The sequence below is a fragment of the Hippoglossus hippoglossus genome, chromosome 19, assembly GCF_009819705.1.
Source record: "Hippoglossus hippoglossus isolate fHipHip1 chromosome 19, fHipHip1.pri, whole genome shotgun sequence".
NCBI lineage: Eukaryota > Metazoa > Chordata > Actinopteri > Pleuronectiformes > Pleuronectidae > Hippoglossus > Hippoglossus hippoglossus.
The window spans coordinates 20,501,691-20,521,073 of NC_047169.1; the positions used below are offsets into that span (position 1 = coordinate 20,501,691).

At 42.5% G+C, this 19,383-nt stretch overlaps 1 protein-coding gene across 1 annotated transcript in view; it reads left to right on the forward strand.

The window, feature by feature from the left end:
• Positions 1-19,383, forward strand: part of LOC117752716 (dynein heavy chain 9, axonemal-like) — a 101,339-nt gene that overhangs the window by 62,184 nt on the left and 19,772 nt on the right. Inside the window, 17 exon segments of the mRNA XM_034570300.1 lie at positions 1,260-1,340; positions 1,956-2,135; positions 2,665-2,895; positions 3,618-3,812; positions 4,888-5,007; positions 6,021-6,209; positions 7,580-7,815; positions 7,903-8,025; positions 8,914-9,118; positions 13,988-14,123; positions 14,126-14,151; positions 14,769-14,862; positions 14,865-14,909; positions 15,908-16,077; positions 16,255-16,377; positions 17,877-18,070; positions 18,874-19,022. Of these exon segments, the coding sequence (XP_034426191.1) occupies positions 1,260-1,340; positions 1,956-2,135; positions 2,665-2,895; positions 3,618-3,812; positions 4,888-5,007; positions 6,021-6,209; positions 7,580-7,815; positions 7,903-8,025; positions 8,914-9,118; positions 13,988-14,123; positions 14,126-14,151; positions 14,769-14,862; positions 14,865-14,909; positions 15,908-16,077; positions 16,255-16,377; positions 17,877-18,070; positions 18,874-19,022 (2,497 nt within the window).

Here is a 19,383-nt window from a genome sequence, read left to right on the forward strand (position 1 = left end):
ATGCTGTATGAGTCATCTGCTCCCCAGAGGACACATTAGTTCCATGTGTTTTTTTTCCTCTTTAACTTTGTGGAAGTTGTGTCCTACCGTTAACATTAATTGACTTACATAGTATTACCACTGCTATTGTTATTAGATAATGGTAATAAATATTTGTAAAAACTACAATTTGTAATCATAGCAGTAACACTAATAGAGTGACAATAACGTTAATGATTGTACAGGTTTTGTTGGCAGTACTAGTAAGACTAGTTATAGTTATTTAGAGGTGGTAGTAGTAAAAGTTGATAAGTAGCATTGGTAGTGGTAGCAGAAGTAGTAACAGAAACTATTAACAGTAGTAGAAGTAGTGTCATTAGTAGTGGTGCCAGTAGCAGTAGTAGTAGTAGTACTTTGTAGTAGTAGTACTAGTAATAGCAGTAGTAGTGGTGTCAGTAGCAGTAGTAGTAGTAATTTGTAGTAGCAGTACTAGTAGCTTTTGTAGTAGTCGGCTGCTTTATAAAGACTGACAAGGAGCAGATAGATACGTTTTCCTGCTTGACTTCCATCTGCAGTAGATAAACACGAGCCCAGATGTATTGAATCTCACCCATGTTTCCCACCAATTAGTTTGTCCCCCCTCCCTCTCCTGTCCCCTGCCTATTCATCATGTTGATGGCTCACTTGGTGCTTGTCTAATGTTCGACTGAATCGTCGCAACCCCGAAAGAACTGTCTTCCCCGCGGCCTGATCTCCTGTTTGTTAATTAGCTGAAAGACAAGCATGAAAAACAGTCTGTTTTTATTTCCCCAGTGCAACATTTTGACGGAGTCGGACGGTAATGCAGAGCCCTATTTGTCGGGGAGTTATGAGGAGTTCGTAACAGTGTGTGTGTGTGTGTGTGTGTGTGTGTGTGTGTGTGTGTGTGTGTGTGTGTGTGTGTGTGTGTGTGCTCCTAGCTGTTCTTGATCCTAAAGCTTTTATCTTTTTCCCCCGATATGCACACCATTCATCTTTTTTTGCCTCTTTATCTTCTTGGACAGAATAAAAACATTTTAACTACTGGTTTAAAGGTCATGTGCATGATCCTGGCACAATGCAGGGCACAAACTGGTATCGCACAGGTTTAGACCCTTTGTGAAGCTTATTTGTTTGACTTTCCTGAGCCACAGTCTAGTGTATATGATCTACAGTTCCTTCATCCTGATCCACGCACACGGCTGTAGTATCAGCCATTACATCTTCTTACCTCCTGGCCTCCATGTCTCATTCTCTGATAGGTGGACGACCTCAAGGCCAAGCTGGCTGCCCAAGAACTGGAACTCAAGCAGAAGAACGAGGACGCTGACAAGCTGATTCAGGCAAGAACATGTGCTCCCTCTTAGAAACACTGCAGAAACTGTCAGTCAGAGTGTTGGCTTCTGCTCACTTACACTGACTCTAGGGTGATCTGGGGTTTGGTTTTATTTGTCCAGGTTTTGTCATATCTGTCTCTGAGATTTCTTCTGCTAACAAAGTTAGTTTTGTTGCATGAAGACGTGAAATTACAATTAAACAAAATCCTTCCACAAATGTCCCCGCCAGTCTGGATAATCCATTGATAGATTTCTGGTGTCTGATGTAGAAACTGCTCAGTACAAGATGAGAAATTCAGAGAAACATGGACTTAAGCCTCTGATCTGTTTAAGCGTTAGCTTTAGATCTGATAGGTGAGAGGAATAAACATTTAAATGTAAACATTTTGCAGGCTGAACTTTTCTTGCTGCTGATCTGGGTTTGTCAGAAAATGTGAATTAGCCTGGTGCAGATTTTGTCACTGTACAAGTAACTTAGATTCCCCCTTTGTCTCTTCTTAAGTTAAAACTGACCACTGGATGACCTTTTACATCATATATCACAAATCCATGCTGTGAAAGCTGAGCCTGTGTCTGAACCTGCACCATTAACCATCAATAAATTCCGTGTTCTGTCCATAGGTGGTCGGTGTAGAAACCGAGAAGGTGTCCAAGGAGAAAGCAATAGCTGATGAGGAAGAGGAAAAGGTGGCAGCCATTGCTGTGGTGGTCAGCGGCACACAGAGAGACTGTGAGGAGGACTTGGCCAAAGCAGAACCAGCTCTCCTAGCTGCTCAGGAAGCCCTTAACACTCTTAATAAGGTCAGTTACTCTCTTATCCCTGGCTGTGTCTTATTGATTTGCTCAATCATACTTTTCTCTCCTGGATTTGTTTGTGTTTAAGAGGGTTTGTGTTCTTTTTCCTGTGTTTGATTTCGTTTTCCCAGCTTCAGTGGAATAGGTTATGTCCACATAGGCCTTGAACTGTATAACAGATTATTGAATCACAGGACTTAGCCGGGTCTCTGCGAAAATAATGTCTTCTCTATGTTCTGCAGGCATTTCGCTTCATCTTTGCATCCCATGTAGGTTTATGAGCAGCCTAGGGGATTTTAGAAAACCCCCTCTGTTTAAAAGGTGCTCTCTGCTCAAACAAGCAGAACCGACAGTTCAATCACTGCTTAGAGCTCTAATTAGTATTCTCTGTTGTCTTCTCAAAGTCAGCACAGGTTCTTCTTCCTTTATTCTAATCCTTTCCCTTTTTCTCTCTTTTTCCCGGGATATGCAGTTGTTCAAACTCGATTATAGCTCTTTAATTTCCATCCATTATTCCCTCTCTTTTCTATGTCAGAACAACTTGACAGAGCTGAAGTCGTTCGGCTCTCCAGTGGACGCTGTGACGAATGTCACTGCAGCCGTCATGGTCCTGATGGCGCCTCGTGGCAAAGTCCCCAAGGACCGCAGCTGGAAGGCTGCGAAGGTGATGATGGCCAAGGTGGACGCGTTCCTGCTTGCGCTCATACACTTCGACAAAGAGAACGTCCCAGATACTTGCCTTAAAGCTATTCAGCCCTACCTCAAGGTGAGTTAGCCCTTATTCATTAAGTCAACACTAACAGTGTGCAGTGTGCAATGTCTGCTGCTGGGCAACCTCAACTAATAAGTCATACATTTAGCATGGGCATGATTACAATGAGGGTACCACATTATGGCTGCTGAGTGTCCAAATGACAGCCAGAAAAAATCAACCAGTTAATTAAGCGTTACAAATTTAACAGCTGCCCTGATTATGAAGTTCACTGGAGCAGAAACAAGGTATGTCAGTGCAGCAGATAAAACCTAACTTGTGTCTAAATTCACCAAGAACACCACCTACCTTCAGTTTCCAGAGACATTCATGGTTTCTCATGTTTAATATGGTTTTCTTATAACCAGGTGAGTAAGCCTTCTGGACTTTTTCTGCTCCAATCTCACTCTGTGAACGTGCAAACCATTTTAACATTCTTCAATTGTTACAAGCAAGTTGGGAAGAAAGCACAGATGGTAGTTAGCTGTGTAGCTGTCTGTCCCTGGCAGAGAAATACATCAAATCTGAATATATATTTACATGTTTATATATATAGTAGAACAAATGTCAGAAAGACATTCTGGTCTTAACTAAGTTTTGTTCGTGCAAATATGTCGTTTCTGCATGTGCAGGGCAATGTAGAAATTTACTTTCAGCCCCTTGTCTCACTCTGACTGCAAATTGATGATGTTATATTTTTCATTTGTGCATGTGTGGATTCATCTGTTCGTCTCCAGGACCCAGAGTTCCAACCAGATCTGGTGGCTTCCAAGTCGAATGCAGCGGCGGGTCTGTGCTCCTGGGTTATAAACATCGTCAAGTTCTACGAGGTTTTCTGCGAGGTGGAGCCCAAGCGTAAGGCGCTGAGCGAGGCCAACGCAGAGCTGGCTGCTGCACAGCACAAGCTCGCTGCCATCAAGACCAAGATCGATGTGAGCCACCGTGTTGTACTGAGTTGTTGAGATATTTATTTGCTACATACCAACTTTCTATTTCAAAGTAATACAATTTCAATATCTAAAATGCAGATTATATGTTCTTTAAACATATACATCACCTTTATATATTTAATATATATATATACAATATTTGCTGTTCTTGCTTTCTAGTCTTTTCTTTGACAGGACACTAATGTTTGCATCAGTGCATTTTTTGTTGGTAAACTGACTTTAGTGCAAAAGAGTGTGGGCTGAAAAATGACTTCTGAAAGACAGTAATCTCAGCACCAAGCTATGAAAGTTTTCGGAGACATCAGTATGGATCAACAACTCTATCAAACCCTGAAGATATGCAGTATAATAAGAATTTGATGCTACAGAAATGAAACAAAATAAAACAACAACAACCAGAGGCTATAAGATGGAGCCCACATTCAGGATATGAATTATTTTATCAAGGCTTGAGTGACAGTTGACACATGAGCTATGCCAGTAATGACAGAGCAGCAGCATTTCATCAATACAAAGCTGGTGTAAGGGCCATTAAAGGCTTTTACTGTTCATTAATCTAAAACCAAATCCATCAGCCTAAAAACACTATTGATAAAAGCAGCTGTAAATAATTGTTTCTCAGTGGCGTTGACATCCAGCACAGAGAGTGGTGCTCGGGACTCTGCTGCTTCTATCCAACCAGAAGCAGACCCAGTCGGACTTCTTGTCATTTTTCAGCCCTCAGTCAGATCGGTTGAGCGGAGATAGGGTTCAGAGCCAAGGGGAATTAGCAATCCTCAAACTAATCTACTGAACCTGTGTGCCTCACCACCGATTAATCCTGTTTGTCCTTGTGCTAATTGCTTCCATATGCCAAGTAAATCCATAGCGGAAGGGATCATAAGTTTGACCCAACTTTTCACACACTCCCAAGTTTCTCTCATAGACAGACTTTAGTCCTTTTTGTTTCCTGTCTTTGAGGATTATTTATGACCATGCTGTATTTTAACCACTGCCAATTTCTCTCTCTATCTCTGTGTGTGTGTTCATATGTGTGCGTGTGTTTGTGGCCTTTCAGCTCCTTAATGCGAACCTGGCGAAGCTGACAGCCAAGTTTGAGAAAGCCACTGCAGACAAGCTCAAGTGCCAACAGGATGCAGAATCAACCGCTCGGACCATTTCTTTGGCCAACCGTCTGGTGAGGAGGGGAACAGTGGTCTCACACAGAGCATCCTTTAACACTCACACACACACACACACACACACACACACACACACACACACACACACACACACACACTTTCTTACACACTCCCTCTCTCATATATGATGTCATATATTTGTGTACTTGTTTAGGGGTATTAATGAACAGATGCTCTCTCAACAGATACAAACAGCATTTCGATATTTGTTCAGCCCTTCCCTTCCCCACAAATGTCAGACAATTTCCTTTCAATCATAACTCATTCAAATCAAAACACACAGACAGCACAGGCACTTGCAACAATCAGTTGAACCCTTACTTTACAGTGGCGCCACGATCTCCGATATCCACAGAGTGTTGACTTTATCTACTGTCCACTATACCGATGGAGCAGTGGGTGACGTGTTGGAGTCCACAACACACTTTTGGAGTTTCAGGGGTAAACAGCATTGCAGCCAAATCCAATACAATTGAAGTAAATGGTGACCGATTCTTCAAACGTTAAAAAACAACAATGCATCCATACTGCTCCTGTGGTGTAACACAAGTGTCCCTAAGCCCTGACATTCAAATTGGACTCGAAACTAGGTAATTTACACCAAGTGTTTTTAGCCTAAATGTCCTCTGTAGGACACTGTTTACCCCTGAAACTCCAAAAGTGTGTTGTGGACTCCCAACACGTCACCCACTGTGTGTGGGGCCTCTCAAGTTTAGAAGAGATAAGATATTAAGGTGAACTTTATTGATCCCTGGGGGGGAAATTGGATCATTGCTGCAGTAAGGAGGTGTTGGTACACAAGCAGGGAGGTGATCAGAGGATATGAAAACCTAATAAAAAAGGACTTGAAGGTAACAAGGACTTGTTGTTCTGGAGATTTTCTTTTGTTCCTGAGCGTGTGCATCGACGACAGCAGACGTAGATTAATTTAGATTTGATTTTACAGGATATTCCACAGGGAATATGCTGCAGTGAAGTTAAAAAAGAAATCTCTTGGTCTGCGTTTCAGGTGGGAGGTCTGGTGTCGGAGAATGTTCGCTGGGCGGAGGCCGTCGAAGACTTCAAGAAACAGGAGAGGACTTTGTGCGGGGATGTCCTCATCATCACTGCCTTCATCTCCTACCTGGGATACTTCACCAAACATTACAGACTGCATCTCATGGACAACATGTGGAGGTCTTACTTCAGCCAGCTGAAGGTGAGAGGCCTAGTTTTTTATGCCCTGTTCACACTAATGCGGATATTTTGCCAAACGTTTGAGCCTCTCGTCCACACACATGGCCTTAAGTCACTAAAACATATTTATACAATAAAACTCAAGTATCCGTAACAATAACAATAACATCTCAGCTAATTTAGTAAATTCCCACTGTTACCTCATGTAATGAGTATGCACCAGAAACAACAACAATGTCAAAGAGACCTACGATTATTTTAGGGCTTTAAAAAAACATGGTTGACGCTTTTCATCTGAATTAATGGGGCAACATTCATGAGTGTGACATCCAGATTTCAACATGTATGATTGTTTGTATTAGTTATGCTGGTGCACTCAGAGTACTGTGTTACAACAACAGTTAGAAGTAATAGTTAGAGTGACATAAATAGAATTAATATTTTAAGATACCATGTGTATTCTTCAAGTAAGGGCAGGAAGGGCTCAGTAATCTACTTTTCATCAACACCTTTTTACCTGTCAGATATTCTTACTGGGTATTAATCCACAGATGAAAATAGTCCCTAACAAAAGGCACTATTTTCTCCTTGACATGAAAGCTGCAGGAACTGTGATGATCAGCATTGCCTGTTTGTTTTCTCCCACAAGTGTGTGATGCTGGTGGAGGTTGTTGTAAAGAGAGCAGCACATTAATCAAGTTGGAGAAAGGCTCAGTTATCTTCTCTTTATTTTAGTCACACATCGAACAAAACCATCTCCACTGCAAACCTGCTGCTTGCTGCAATCACTGCTGTCGATCATGCTGAATGAAAGAACGTAAACAGGATCACTCCAGTTACAGATTGTATCACAATTGTCTATTTATCAGTGTAAAGGAAAACTTTCCATAGTTGGTCTGTCAGGCGTTGCCATCTCTGCACACAAGTCAATAACAGTCCAGACTGTTCTTGTGTGTAGTTCCTTAATGATGGAATAAGTTACCAAATGCTGTCAATTGCTGTTTGCTTGGCCTGTTCACCTTGACTCAGTCCACAGAACCCTGAACTGGAGAATCAGCTGTTGTTGCTGCTGTCATGATTGGCAAAATACCTTACGTCGATGAGTCCCAGCCGCAGTTGCTACAGAACATTGGCCGACTGTTTATTCAAAGTGTATTAAAGTATTAGGTTTCCAAATTGCACCAAATTGCACCAAATTCGACACTACACATGTGAAGTGTGAGCCGATAACATGAACTGTTCTCGAGATCATGTTCCACAAACAGACAGACTGAGATTTGTGGATTTAGTGGATAGAAGTTAAAAATAAAATGTATGTGGTCATGTATGACTGACTCACTTTAAGAAGCTAACAGTAATACACATGATTCAAACACCAATATCATCTGTCAGGTTCCCATCCCGGTGACCCCTGACCTGGACCCTCTGACCATGCTGACTGATAGCGCTGACATCGCCATATGGCAAAACGAGGGCCTGCCTGCTGACAGGATGTCCACTGAGAACGCAACCATTCTCACCACCTGCCAGCGCTGGCCCCTCATGGTGGACCCCCAGCTGCAGGGCATCAAGTGGATCAAAAACAAATATGGGGAGGACCTGCGTGTCGTCCGCATCGGACAGAAAGGGTAAGAGGCTTCACGGTTAAATGTGCACCTGTCACTTTTGGTAAAAGATTTTTGGAAACATGAATTCCTGCTGTTCTGCCCTGACAGATACCTGGATGCCATGGAAAGAGCACTGGCAGAAGGTGACGCGGTTCTGATAGAGAACTTGGAGGAAACAATGGATCCTGTTCTTGGACCTCTGTTGGGCAGAGAAACCATTAAGAAGGGCAGGTAAACAGTTTTACAAAAGTTATTTACATTCTGATTTGATGTCAGTATTGTTTTGGTACCTGGTGAAATTCATCTGTATTATTGAAGGATTGAAAGTTTAGGCTGGATTTTTATCATTTTTGATGTTTCCTTCACCCAAAAATCATTAATTTAATTTAAGTTTTATAAAAAAATCAAGGCTTATTGTAGTGAGAAAGTATGTTTAGAGATAAAATATAATGAAAGGTTATAAAAGGGACCCTAACCATATTTTTTCAAGTGTAATAAAAAGCAACAGGGCATTAACATTAATTTTAATGACTGCTTGCAGCACATCATTTAATAAAGTCAATTTCAAACTTCAAAAAACTTTGAATTAAAAAACAATATTTCTAAATATGGAAACATGGTTTATGCAATTTAAATGAAGACAAGTAAATTTACTTTACTTAAATTCTATGACTTAAAAAAGTATATATTTGTGAATATACCTTTGAAGGAGCCTTTCTATGTCTAGATAGAGAGAGGGTTCTCCTCCATAGAGTCCGCCCTGTTCCACCGCCATGTTTCTCCTGTAGCCCAGAATGGACAAAGCTGACATTTGCTCTAGAGACGGTCTTTCTTGTTACCTGATGTTATCTGTTGTTCTCCGACATGCGTGGATGCAATCTGCAACCTCACCGCTCAGTGCTGCTAAATCCTTCACACTGGTCCTTTAAAGATTCATGTGTTTGGGTGGAAACAGAAACAGGCAGAGATTAGTGGTTCAGCACTTTTAATATGATTTGTTAACAAAAAGAAAAATATAGTAAACATCAGTCTAGCTCTTTTAATGACAGTGAGATGACATAATTGCTGGTATCATGGGAATCTTCACTTCTATTTTGCTGCTCTCACTTACCCACACAGGTACATAAAGATCGGAGACAAGGAGTGCGAGTACAACCCTAATTTCCGCCTCATCCTGCACACCAAGCTTGCCAGCCCTCATTACCAGCCGGAGCTGCAGGCCCAGTGCACACTGATAAATTTCACAGTGACCAGAGACGGTCTGGAGGACCAGCTGCTCGCCGCGGTGGTCAGCATGGAGAGACCTGACCTGGAAGAGCTGAAGGTAAGAATGTCAGCGGAGGCAGAGATATTTAATATTAACACTCAGGCCCAACAGTCCTCTTATGAAAGCACATTTAAATTCACACGATCTGGATTTTCGTTTGGATCTGTACCAAATTTCACACACTCTTATATATCAGTCCCCTAAACATGCCTGATTTTATTCATCAAGAATCGAATTATTTCCTGAGAAATCATTGAAAATGTGGAAAAATGCCCTATTTCACATTGGATCATTCATGCCCCAACCATCCACAAATCTTCAAGGTGATTGGTAGAGCAGTTTTTGTGTAATCCTGCTAAATAATAAACAAACAAACGTAGACGGGAACTAGAAGCGGCGAGGTGATTCCTGACAGGCTAATACCCAGACCGCTGAGAGACAGCTTCTCCATAACAATTCACTATGACCTCTGTCATGTCACCTGCAGATTGTGGACCAAGATATGAAACTCTTGCTTTTCTCCACGTTTATAGAACAGGCTTGATTGAATTCCTAATGGGCCTTTTACTTTTTACTGCACAAAAACTAATGAGCTCAGTTTTCAACTGGAGTTAATGTTCAGTGTGTTCACCACAGCATCTCTGCTCTGATCGTTCTGTGTGCGAGCCTGAATCAAGTTGATTGTCAGCGTTTGTGTGTCTGTGTGTGTGTGAAAGTGAAAAACAATTTCCTGGATCTGACTGAACTGGAGGTTGAGACTAAACCCAGACAGTAAAGTTTGGGACCATAAGACCAAAGCAATGAGCTGAAAGACAGTAAAACGCCTCAGACAGCTAAAGGGATCTGCAGCGTTGGGTTGTTCTTTATGGGTTTGTCCTTTCAGGTGATTTCACCTTACACCGACACTTAAAGCATTCTGTAAATACAGTTTAGTGCTCCATTGCTTTACAGCACGGAGAGTTGTGCAGACTCCCTCTCCATGAACAGAAGTAAAGCTTGCACAGGCAATGGCAAATATTAGAGCACATAAAGAAATAGTTTTTGTTGTTTCATATGGATTATTATGAGAAAATTACTTACTTACTGAGAACGCTGCTGCTTTTAAACTAGGGATAAACATTTGTTTTTCTTTTTCTAACCGATATCCAACACTTGTTAACCGATTAACCATTAACATAGAAATTTAAATCTTATTAAATGTATGCTAAGTTACTGAATTTTTAACAAGGGGTTAATTTTTACATGTGTCATGTTTACATGTCACACAAACACACACCCACACACACACACACACACACACACACACACACACACACACACACACACACACACACACACACACATCTGTCATGATCAGCAGAAATGCAGTGCTCTCGTGGATCATCAACATATCCATAGTTCCATGTTCTTAGCATGCAGCTGTCAGTTTAACTTTCCACTTTAGCTGTGCGTGCTGCGACGGGCATGCAGCCGCTCCGATGAGAATGAGAGTAACCTCCATGTGAACACGTTCAGTTCAATCAACCCTCAGCAGACAGCTTTTCTACTGTGTTTCACTCAGAAACAGCAACATGTCCTCATGATATGGGGACAGTCTGGTCTGTTAACTGGGAGACCTCCAGCAGAGAAAGCCTGCTCAGATGCTCCAGATATCCAGGGATCGGTCAAAATTGTTGGTGTCGGTTAATGGTTAACCTTTTAATAATGAACATCCCTATTTTAAACCAAAGCTACAGGCTTTCATCTTCACCATTAAATTATTTGGTAATTCTGCAGAAGTACTGATGCTTTAAATGCTTCACGTAATGTTTGACAGTGGTAATCTGTATGTATCTTCCTGTTTTTATCATCAGCCATGATGTCTCAGTGAGCAAATCACTATTTCTGTTATGAGAAACACTTTAGATTTTATGCAAAAGCCTTAAATAGAAAATTAAAATGCTCTCGTGACCTGGTTCAGTTTCCAGCATCTTAGATTGTTTGATAATAGACAGTATCAAAGAAGAAAGTATTTATATTTGAATGTCATGGCTTGTAGCTTCCATGAAGAATCACCCATTCAGACAATAATCCATTAATCCTAAATAAAAAATCTAATTCACTTTGAAGCACTAACAATTTAACACTGTGTCACGGTCACCCTGGGTACTGTTCATGTGACACTCTTCCATTTATCATCAAGCTCCAGGAATTGTGTAATTGTGTCTTGATGGTATCCTCAAGGGAGTTTCATCAGTTTTTTATCACTCTGGCACACTCATTTATGTTCACACATCCACATCCACCTCTCCAAAATCAAAGCAGAGGCGGGTACGAGACGCTCTAAGATGTTTTCCCTTTTTAAATTTAAATGGCTGTCTTTGTTTTGCGTGGATCCTTGACCCTTGACTGCGAGGAGGAGAAAGCTGTTGTTCCACTCTTTGATCAGTGCCGCTGTCTCCAGCAGAAGCTAAAAGCTGTCATTGCTGGTCAGAGTTAATGGCTACAGCTCGGTACACTGTGTACAGTACATCAGATTCCTGACGGCTGTGTGACCAACTTCCAAGAAGTAACGAGCAGCAGAGAGTTACGATATCCACAGCACGGTCCACGGTGTGAATGTAAATGTTGGTAATTAAGCAAAGCTCCAGCGCCTAATGATGCCTCCCGCTCGTCTCTATCGACAATCTGCTCTTTTCATGTCAGATGTTTGAAACGGATTGGCCAATGGCGCTACTGTACCACAGCAATTAGACAGCACGTTGACACACTTCCACTGTTTCTTAAATGCGTCCCTTGTTAGTCGAGGGCCGCGGAGAATCAGAAAACCCTCTTCGTTCTCGTCTGGCTGACGGCGGTGTCTTTAAGAGATCAGAGCGGAAGATAATGTGGGAACTCTGTTTAATGGGTCAGGGAAGATTTACTCTAACACAGTGCTATTTGCATTTTGATGGCTTTCTGGAGGGCGCCCTTGTTTGCGTTGGGGCCTCCTGCAGGCGACGCTTCATTCAGACCTGTAGGCCTCAATCCACAAATCAGCATGTTTAATAAACGGAGAGAGGGGGAGAAAAAAAACACCGAAACGCTGGAGTTAAAGTCTAATGTCCCCTCAGCAAGTGAAATGTGATTTAATGAAGCTTGTTTAATTAGCATTTCACTGAGATCGGAGGGTGAGGGGAAAAAAACAAGATCTGGATACTATCATTTTAATTAACAGTGAAAGTTGAAGGTGGGTGGTGGGGGGGGGGGGTGGCTGTGCACAATATCAAAACAGCAGAATGAAGCGCTGAATGGCTCTTTGTTGTCAGTAAACAACCCGGACTGATAACAATCGCCAGACTGATAGCGGAGCGCAAATTGGCTGTACCTGTTTATATTCTTTGAATGACTCTGTGTCATTATACCTCTTAATGAGGTGAGCGCTGCTCCTGAGCCGTAAGATGACTACTGGGTGAAAGAGCTCTCATTTAACTGAGCGAAAGACGGGCTAAGGAGCTTAAAATAAGTTGCCTTTTTGTAGAGCGCACAGGGGGAATCAGTCCACAACCTTTTATCACAATAACTAACTCGTCTGGTGTCTCGTCCTCCCTGTCCTTATATGAGTGTGCTTGTGTGCATCCTTCTGCTTGTTTGTTCCGGCACCATTCTTGCGTGGGCATTCGGCGTTAATGAGAGCTAAAAGGCTGCACTTCCCAAAGTACCTTAAGTGGCACTCAGTAATCATTTGCCTAAAAAAGAATGATAGATGTAATATATCATTTTTATTCCAATTAGGGCATTCTGCTGACTGGCTAATTGTTTGTTTTTCCCAAGCAAGAGTAATTACAAGTACAATGTGCCGGCGGAAAGCCAATCTTTAAAAACGGACTCATTACTGCATCCAGTTGGGAATGTTTGAGCGTGGATGGCGTTTCCCCTCAGGAGTTCCGAGTCTGGGCAAGCAGAAGGTCACCACTGAGTCACACAGGCAAATGTCCTCAGTTAAATGTCCACCACTCAAACCAATTTTGTCCTTTTTGTCGTTGCTCAGAGCGCAGGCATGTCAGGTCTTTTCCTTAAAATGCCACAAATCACAGCAGTTCTGTTTCCCTTGTTCACTTTTGGCAGAGAAGTTTTAAAGTATGGAGAGAGTAATGATGCAAATACAGAGCATGAAAGATTTAACAAAGTAGAGGCTCAATTAGTTTTAACAATGGTGTAAAATACCTCTCATCACCACAAAAGGAAATACTGTCATAAAAAGAGCAATTAAACAGTGTGATCTCCTAAACTATTTGCTCCCCTGGCGTGATTTAAACTATGTATGCCTTTTGTCATGGGAACATTATGCAGCAAGGACCAGAAAGTTTCTCTCAGTGAGAGAAAAAAAAGAATGGTTTGAGTTAAGCTTTATTAGACGACGGGGTGCACTAATCCATATGGTGAGGTGTGAGCAAAACCCTGTGACTGAGCTGCGTGTGTATGCGTGCTTATTCTGTCTGATGCCTGTAAAGGTTCATAATTAAACCCATAATGCCATGTATCAAATGATTCACAATGTGTGTGTGTGTGTGTGTGTGTGTGTGTGTGTGTGTGTGTGTGTGGAGTTTTCCCATCAAAGCTCGTTCCCCTTTCCCTCGAATCGACGGTGTCATCACGCCGAGGGTTGGGTCGCTCGGCAGGTTTGATGTTGGCAACCAGACGGCAGCTGGCTAATCCAGCCCAGAGCGCTTCCTTTATGGGTCCAGATAGCCGATGCAAAGCATATTGATTAGTTCTGCCTTTGAGGTGCCCTTCAGTATTCATGTCCTCATATTGACCCACACCTTGAACATCCCCCTCCGCCTCAGATTATGATGATAAGGGCAGAAAAGAAACTGACAGCAAAGCATATGGTGTATGTGAGAAATCCTCTGACATGCAGAATCTGTCAAAGAGAAAGTTTTTGTATGTTTTTGTGTTTCTTAGTCTGACCTGACGAAGCAGCAGAACAGCTTCAAGATCACCCTGAAGACGCTAGAGGACAACCTGCTGTCGCGTTTGTCCGCCGCTTCAGGAGATTTCCTGGGCGACACAGAACTGGTGGAAACCTGGAGGACAACGAACGCACCGCCGCCGAGATCGAAGAAAAGGTACTCTTCTTTTTTTATTGTTACAACACCTTGTCGTGTGATCAGAACTTCTCTGCTCCCATCAAGGCTTCAGAGGACAGATCACAAGTTTCAGTGCAAGTATTTAGTGGATATTAGGAATCAATAAAATAGTGAGGAGATAACTTTGTGTTTAAGAGAAACTTAAAAACTCAAATACACATTGACTGTTACTGTAGATAGAAGGACACGAATTGGGAAAATAAAGTTTTAGTCCCTTATTCACCTTTTTTTAACTGTATATATAAATATAGAGGTGTATATATATATATATGTATATATATATATATATATATCTCTTATCCTCTTGAGGGTTGCAGGGGGAGCTGCAGATGTTCGTTCTTAAGCATAATTGTGCGGGCATTTGCTGGCAAAACTGAAAAGTCTCATAATTATCGTGTTCCACGCAGTGTGGGAACATATTCTCAGGAACCGTGAAATTGAAATAGCTCTGCTCTTTACTGGAGGGTGTTTTATTGGATAGTCCACAATTTCATCATTAGCTGACTGATGAACCTTTTGTGTATGAATATGCGTGCAGATGTGCGCTTGTGTCTCTGAGTGTGATTCCCTCTGTGTTTGCACTATCTTTACTGTAGGTGAAAGAAGCCAAGGTGACAGAGGCCAAAATCAATGAGGCTCGGGAGCACTACCGACCAGCAGCAGCACGGGCTTCCTTATTGTACTTCATAATGACGACCTCAATAAAATCCACCCCATGTACCAGTTCTCTCTCAAGGTATACTGTCTATTGACCTGCCATGTTTCCTCCCCGCCTCACGGGCCCCCTGTGAGACCCCTCTTTACACTCACCCCTCTGTTTCTCCCCTCCCTTCTCCATTTGCTCACCATGTTTTATGCTCTTTGTCCTGCTTTTATTGTGTTTGTGGCTCCCTAATGTGGTTATGTAGAGGATAATGTCTTTCATATTGTCAGCCAGCGAGTGCTGAGAGGAGGCAGCCTGAGATATGGTTTGCAATCACTCCAGACTCTGCAGGTAGCGGCCCAGGCCCAAGTTATTTCCCAACGTAATCAAATGAAAACACATTCAGTGTTGATATACCTTGACCTCTGAATGAAATAAAATGCATTACAGTATGTGTTCTTCACACCAGGTGAGAGCAAAGTGTGACAGCTAAATTGGCAAAAATGACACCGTGGTGCTCAGAGTAGAAGATAAAGACAATTATTCTATAACCTTAGTGATGTTTGTATTGACAGTCACTCTAACATCTTTTTAAAGAATTCAGATAAACTACAACTTTGATTAGTGCCTTTGATCAGTAGTGTTTGTCGCCCTCATACCTGCACTGCTTGATATGTTGAAGATATTGAAGTAATCACCAGCTGAGCCTGGTCACAAGTCCAACCATATAAACTGAGTTTCTCCAAACAACCCAAACTTTCTCTGTTAACACCCTGTACACGTCAGGAGCTCACAGTTTACATTAGACAGAGCCACGGCTTCAAGGACAAATCCCATGAAAAGACCAAAACCAACAGTTTGTTAATCCTTCTCTCAAAACTCTGACTTCCTTATGCTGCATCAGGCCTAACTGCATCATATCTATCATGTCGAATGACACTGACTAGACAATGTCCAACTTGTAACTGAGCCACATTCAACACAACAGTTAGTTATTGATTCATGTCATTTGATTTATTCATCCATGTCCTGTAGAAAGTGACTCTCTTGTTGACAATACTGTGACTTTGTGTTGTGTGTCGATCCCCAGGCGTTTCAGCGTGGTCTTCGAGAAAGCGGTCCTGAAGGCCGAGCAGGACGACGTTCTGAGCCAGCGGGTGTCCAACCTAATTGACAGCATCACCTCCTCAGTGTTCCAGTACACCACCAGGGGCCTGTTTGAGTGTGACAAGCTCACGTACATAGCTCAGCTCGCTTTCCAGGTAGGAAGGGAGGCCGGTTTCATCTTCTGCATGGTTTGTTTTTGAGAACAAGCCGGCCATTGAATCAGCTGCTCCTGAGACCAGAGGACCTGTCTGGATTTAATCAAGTGGAAAGGAAGTGCGGTGTGTGCTCGAAATGCAGCATCTCAAAGTTATCTATGTTTGTTGTGTCCCCAGATCCTTCTGATGGATAAAGAAATAAACCCTGTAGAGCTGGACTTCCTTCTGAGATACCCCGTCCAACCAGGTGTAACATCACCAGTGGATTTCTTTTCCAACCACTCCTGGGGAGGGATCAAGGTACTGTGTTGCTGTGTTGTTGCCGCTACTAAAATGTAATGACTGTGGAGAGGAGCTGAGTTCTTGTTGTGACTCCCAGAGGTAGAATCAATTAAAATGTCGTCTAAGTGAGCGGTCAAACGAGAATTAGGCGATGCTGGATCCTCTGTGAAGTGGTGACAACAACTGTAGGGCTGAAGACAATTAATTGTTTGGACAAATGACAGAACATTTTCAATTATATTTTATCCAAATAATATGATTGGCTGTCATACCTGTCTGTCATTAACCAACTGGCCTGCCTGCGTGCACCCTGCCCATGTTTTCATTGCACATGACCTTTTAGCGGTTAGTGAGCCAGGCACGGAAAAGTCGTCTCCTTGCCGTTGTCAGGCGGTTTGCTTTCATGTGTTCTGGGGGTTGAAGCTGTTAATTTAACTAAATAAAGCTGCTTTTACATCTCAAAATCCCCCTTTGATCAAGAGATCAAGCTCTCCTCCTGACATTCATAAAGATGTATTAGAAAGGAACATGAACACAGTGTTAACTTGTAGATCAGCTCCATTTTTGGAATCCCATGTAGCTGCCCCTCAATGTTGAAATGTCAGAAAAATGGTCTTCAGTCGTATAAAAAATGTAATTGACCCTTATGCCTTTTCGTCCACCCTGTCATGTATGAGAGGCCTGACTGAAATCCACAATTTCCCTCAAGTTATTTTAGCACTTGGTTGCTCTACCCAGTCTGTGGAGTTGCCTCTTATGATGCAATTTGTGCAGCCCAGTCTCCCGGCAACAACTCTGCCTTAACTTGAAAACACACTTAAGGATTAATTGAAGTCTATTTTTCTCCGTTTCACCCAAACCTCCGGTCTGACGGCACGTGATTCTCTGGGCCCAGCTTTGCTCCACGACCCTGGTTCATTTTAAAAGCAGCCGAGCTCTGCGTACCCGTAATTCCTCTTAAAGGACAGACGTCTGGCAACGCAATGCTGTGAACGTCAAGCAGCAGAGGTTCCCTTGCTTGTCACATCAGTTTAGCAGCAAACTAAACCGAAGCAGTAGCGTGGTTTCCCCCCCCCCCCCTCTCATGCTCACGTGTATACTTGTCACGGGAGTATACCTGCTGGAGGCTGCACTGCATGACACTGCTGTTCTCCACAGCTGAGATAAGGTGTCTGTCAGCCGTGGGAATCAAAATAAGCCCCACTGGTTCTGCAACGGATTGCATATTCAGTCCTCCCCACCCCCCACAACGTTCTGAAAGGGATCGTGTTTACTCAGCATTTCCATTTCAGAATAAATATTATTTATATAGGCATGAGGAGAGATAAACACTCCTGTCTAACTTTTTTTGTCTCTTTTTCCCCTCCAACTTCTGCAAACAAAGTTAGTCCTTTTTTGCTGTTTATTGCGAAATGGCTCTGAAGTGGTCAAAAAACTTGATCACACTGAAGCAGCACTTTAAAAGAAGATGTAGTCGTTTTCCTGTATGAATCATTTTTCTTTTCCTCCACCACCAGGCCCTCTGCTGCTTGGAAGAGTTCAGAAACCTGGATCAAGACATCGAAGGTTCGGCCAAACGCTGGAGGAAGTTCGTGGAGGGCGAGTGTCCTGAAAAAGAGAAATTCCCCCAGGAGTGGAAGAACAAAAACTCGCTTCAGAGGCTATGCATGATGAGGGCTCTGAGGCCTGACCGCATGACGTACGCCGTCAGGTGAGAGGTGGAATCTGAGCTTGACGTTTGCTCTGTGATCTGTGAAGGATTTTACTGACCTGTGCTCCTCGTGAAAGGTTACAGGTCAAACTGTTTAACCTTAGACTTTAGAATCTGAGTTGAAAGAGCACCTGCTACAGACAAACAACTGAAGCAGAAATAACTGCAATTATACGACTTTCCAGGTACAATCAATGAGCCTCATTATTAAACAAGACGAGAAACAGCGCTCACCCTGTCTCTCGAAATGTCACCATGTGGGCACAGTGTTCACCTGGTACTTACATGCAATATCTTATCTGCATATTGAAATTCAGGAAATTATTAAATAAAATACATTCGAGGTTGACAGGCATCACAGGGGTGTGATCCCATCATAGCATGATCTCTAATGAAGACTTTTCTGTATAGTGCACAAATGAAGATATTTATGTTAACACATGATAATGTGTATAAATGTGTAATAGTTCCTCTAAGCTGCTAAAGTAAGCATCAAACTGCATTTATGTTTGCTTTGCATTTTCCCAAAAAAATCTGCCAGCAAAGATTGAAATGTGGAAAATGTGTAATGTCTGAAACAGAAAGATTTGGTCAGAACGATGAGGAAAAAAAGTCTTTTAAGTGCCGACAGATGTAGAGATTGAAAACAGCCACTGACAACACAGTTGTGACTAGAGGTAATATAGTACCTGTCTATCCAATGCACTGTACTACAGAGGCTGCAGACTCTTCAGCTTATTCAGCTTGTCGGTCAAAGATAATGAAAAAGTGTTGAGAAACTGAGTTGTGTCCCCCCCCCACAGAGATTTTGTCGAGGAGAAACTGGGAAACAAGTACGTGATTGGCAGATCCCTGGACTTCGCCATCTCCTTTGAAGAGTCTGGTCCAGCTACGCCCATGTTCTTCATCCTCTCTCCTGGAGTTGACCCTTTGAAGGATGTGGAGAAACATGGTAATACTCTCGCTTGTTTTATCTTTAATGAGCTGTAAAATTCAGCCTCAGAGTGTGTTCTGGACTTTTATCAGAGCCGACATATAGCCGGCCTAGCTGTCGTTTCTTTATGTGGTGGGAACATGCAGGATTTACATTGAAAAGCCTGTTGAAGTTAAGTGCACGCTTACCTGCCTCCATGATTTCCACTGTGATTCTGACTGCACGGGGAAGATAGTGCTGTGTGACTCTGCTGTGATATCAGCCATCTCTGCCGATGCACTACAGGCTCTGGATAGATTGAGGAGATTATACTAAAGGTCACAAATATATGAGACAACACCACTGGTGTATTAGGGGCAGTGAAAAGTAAATGTCATTG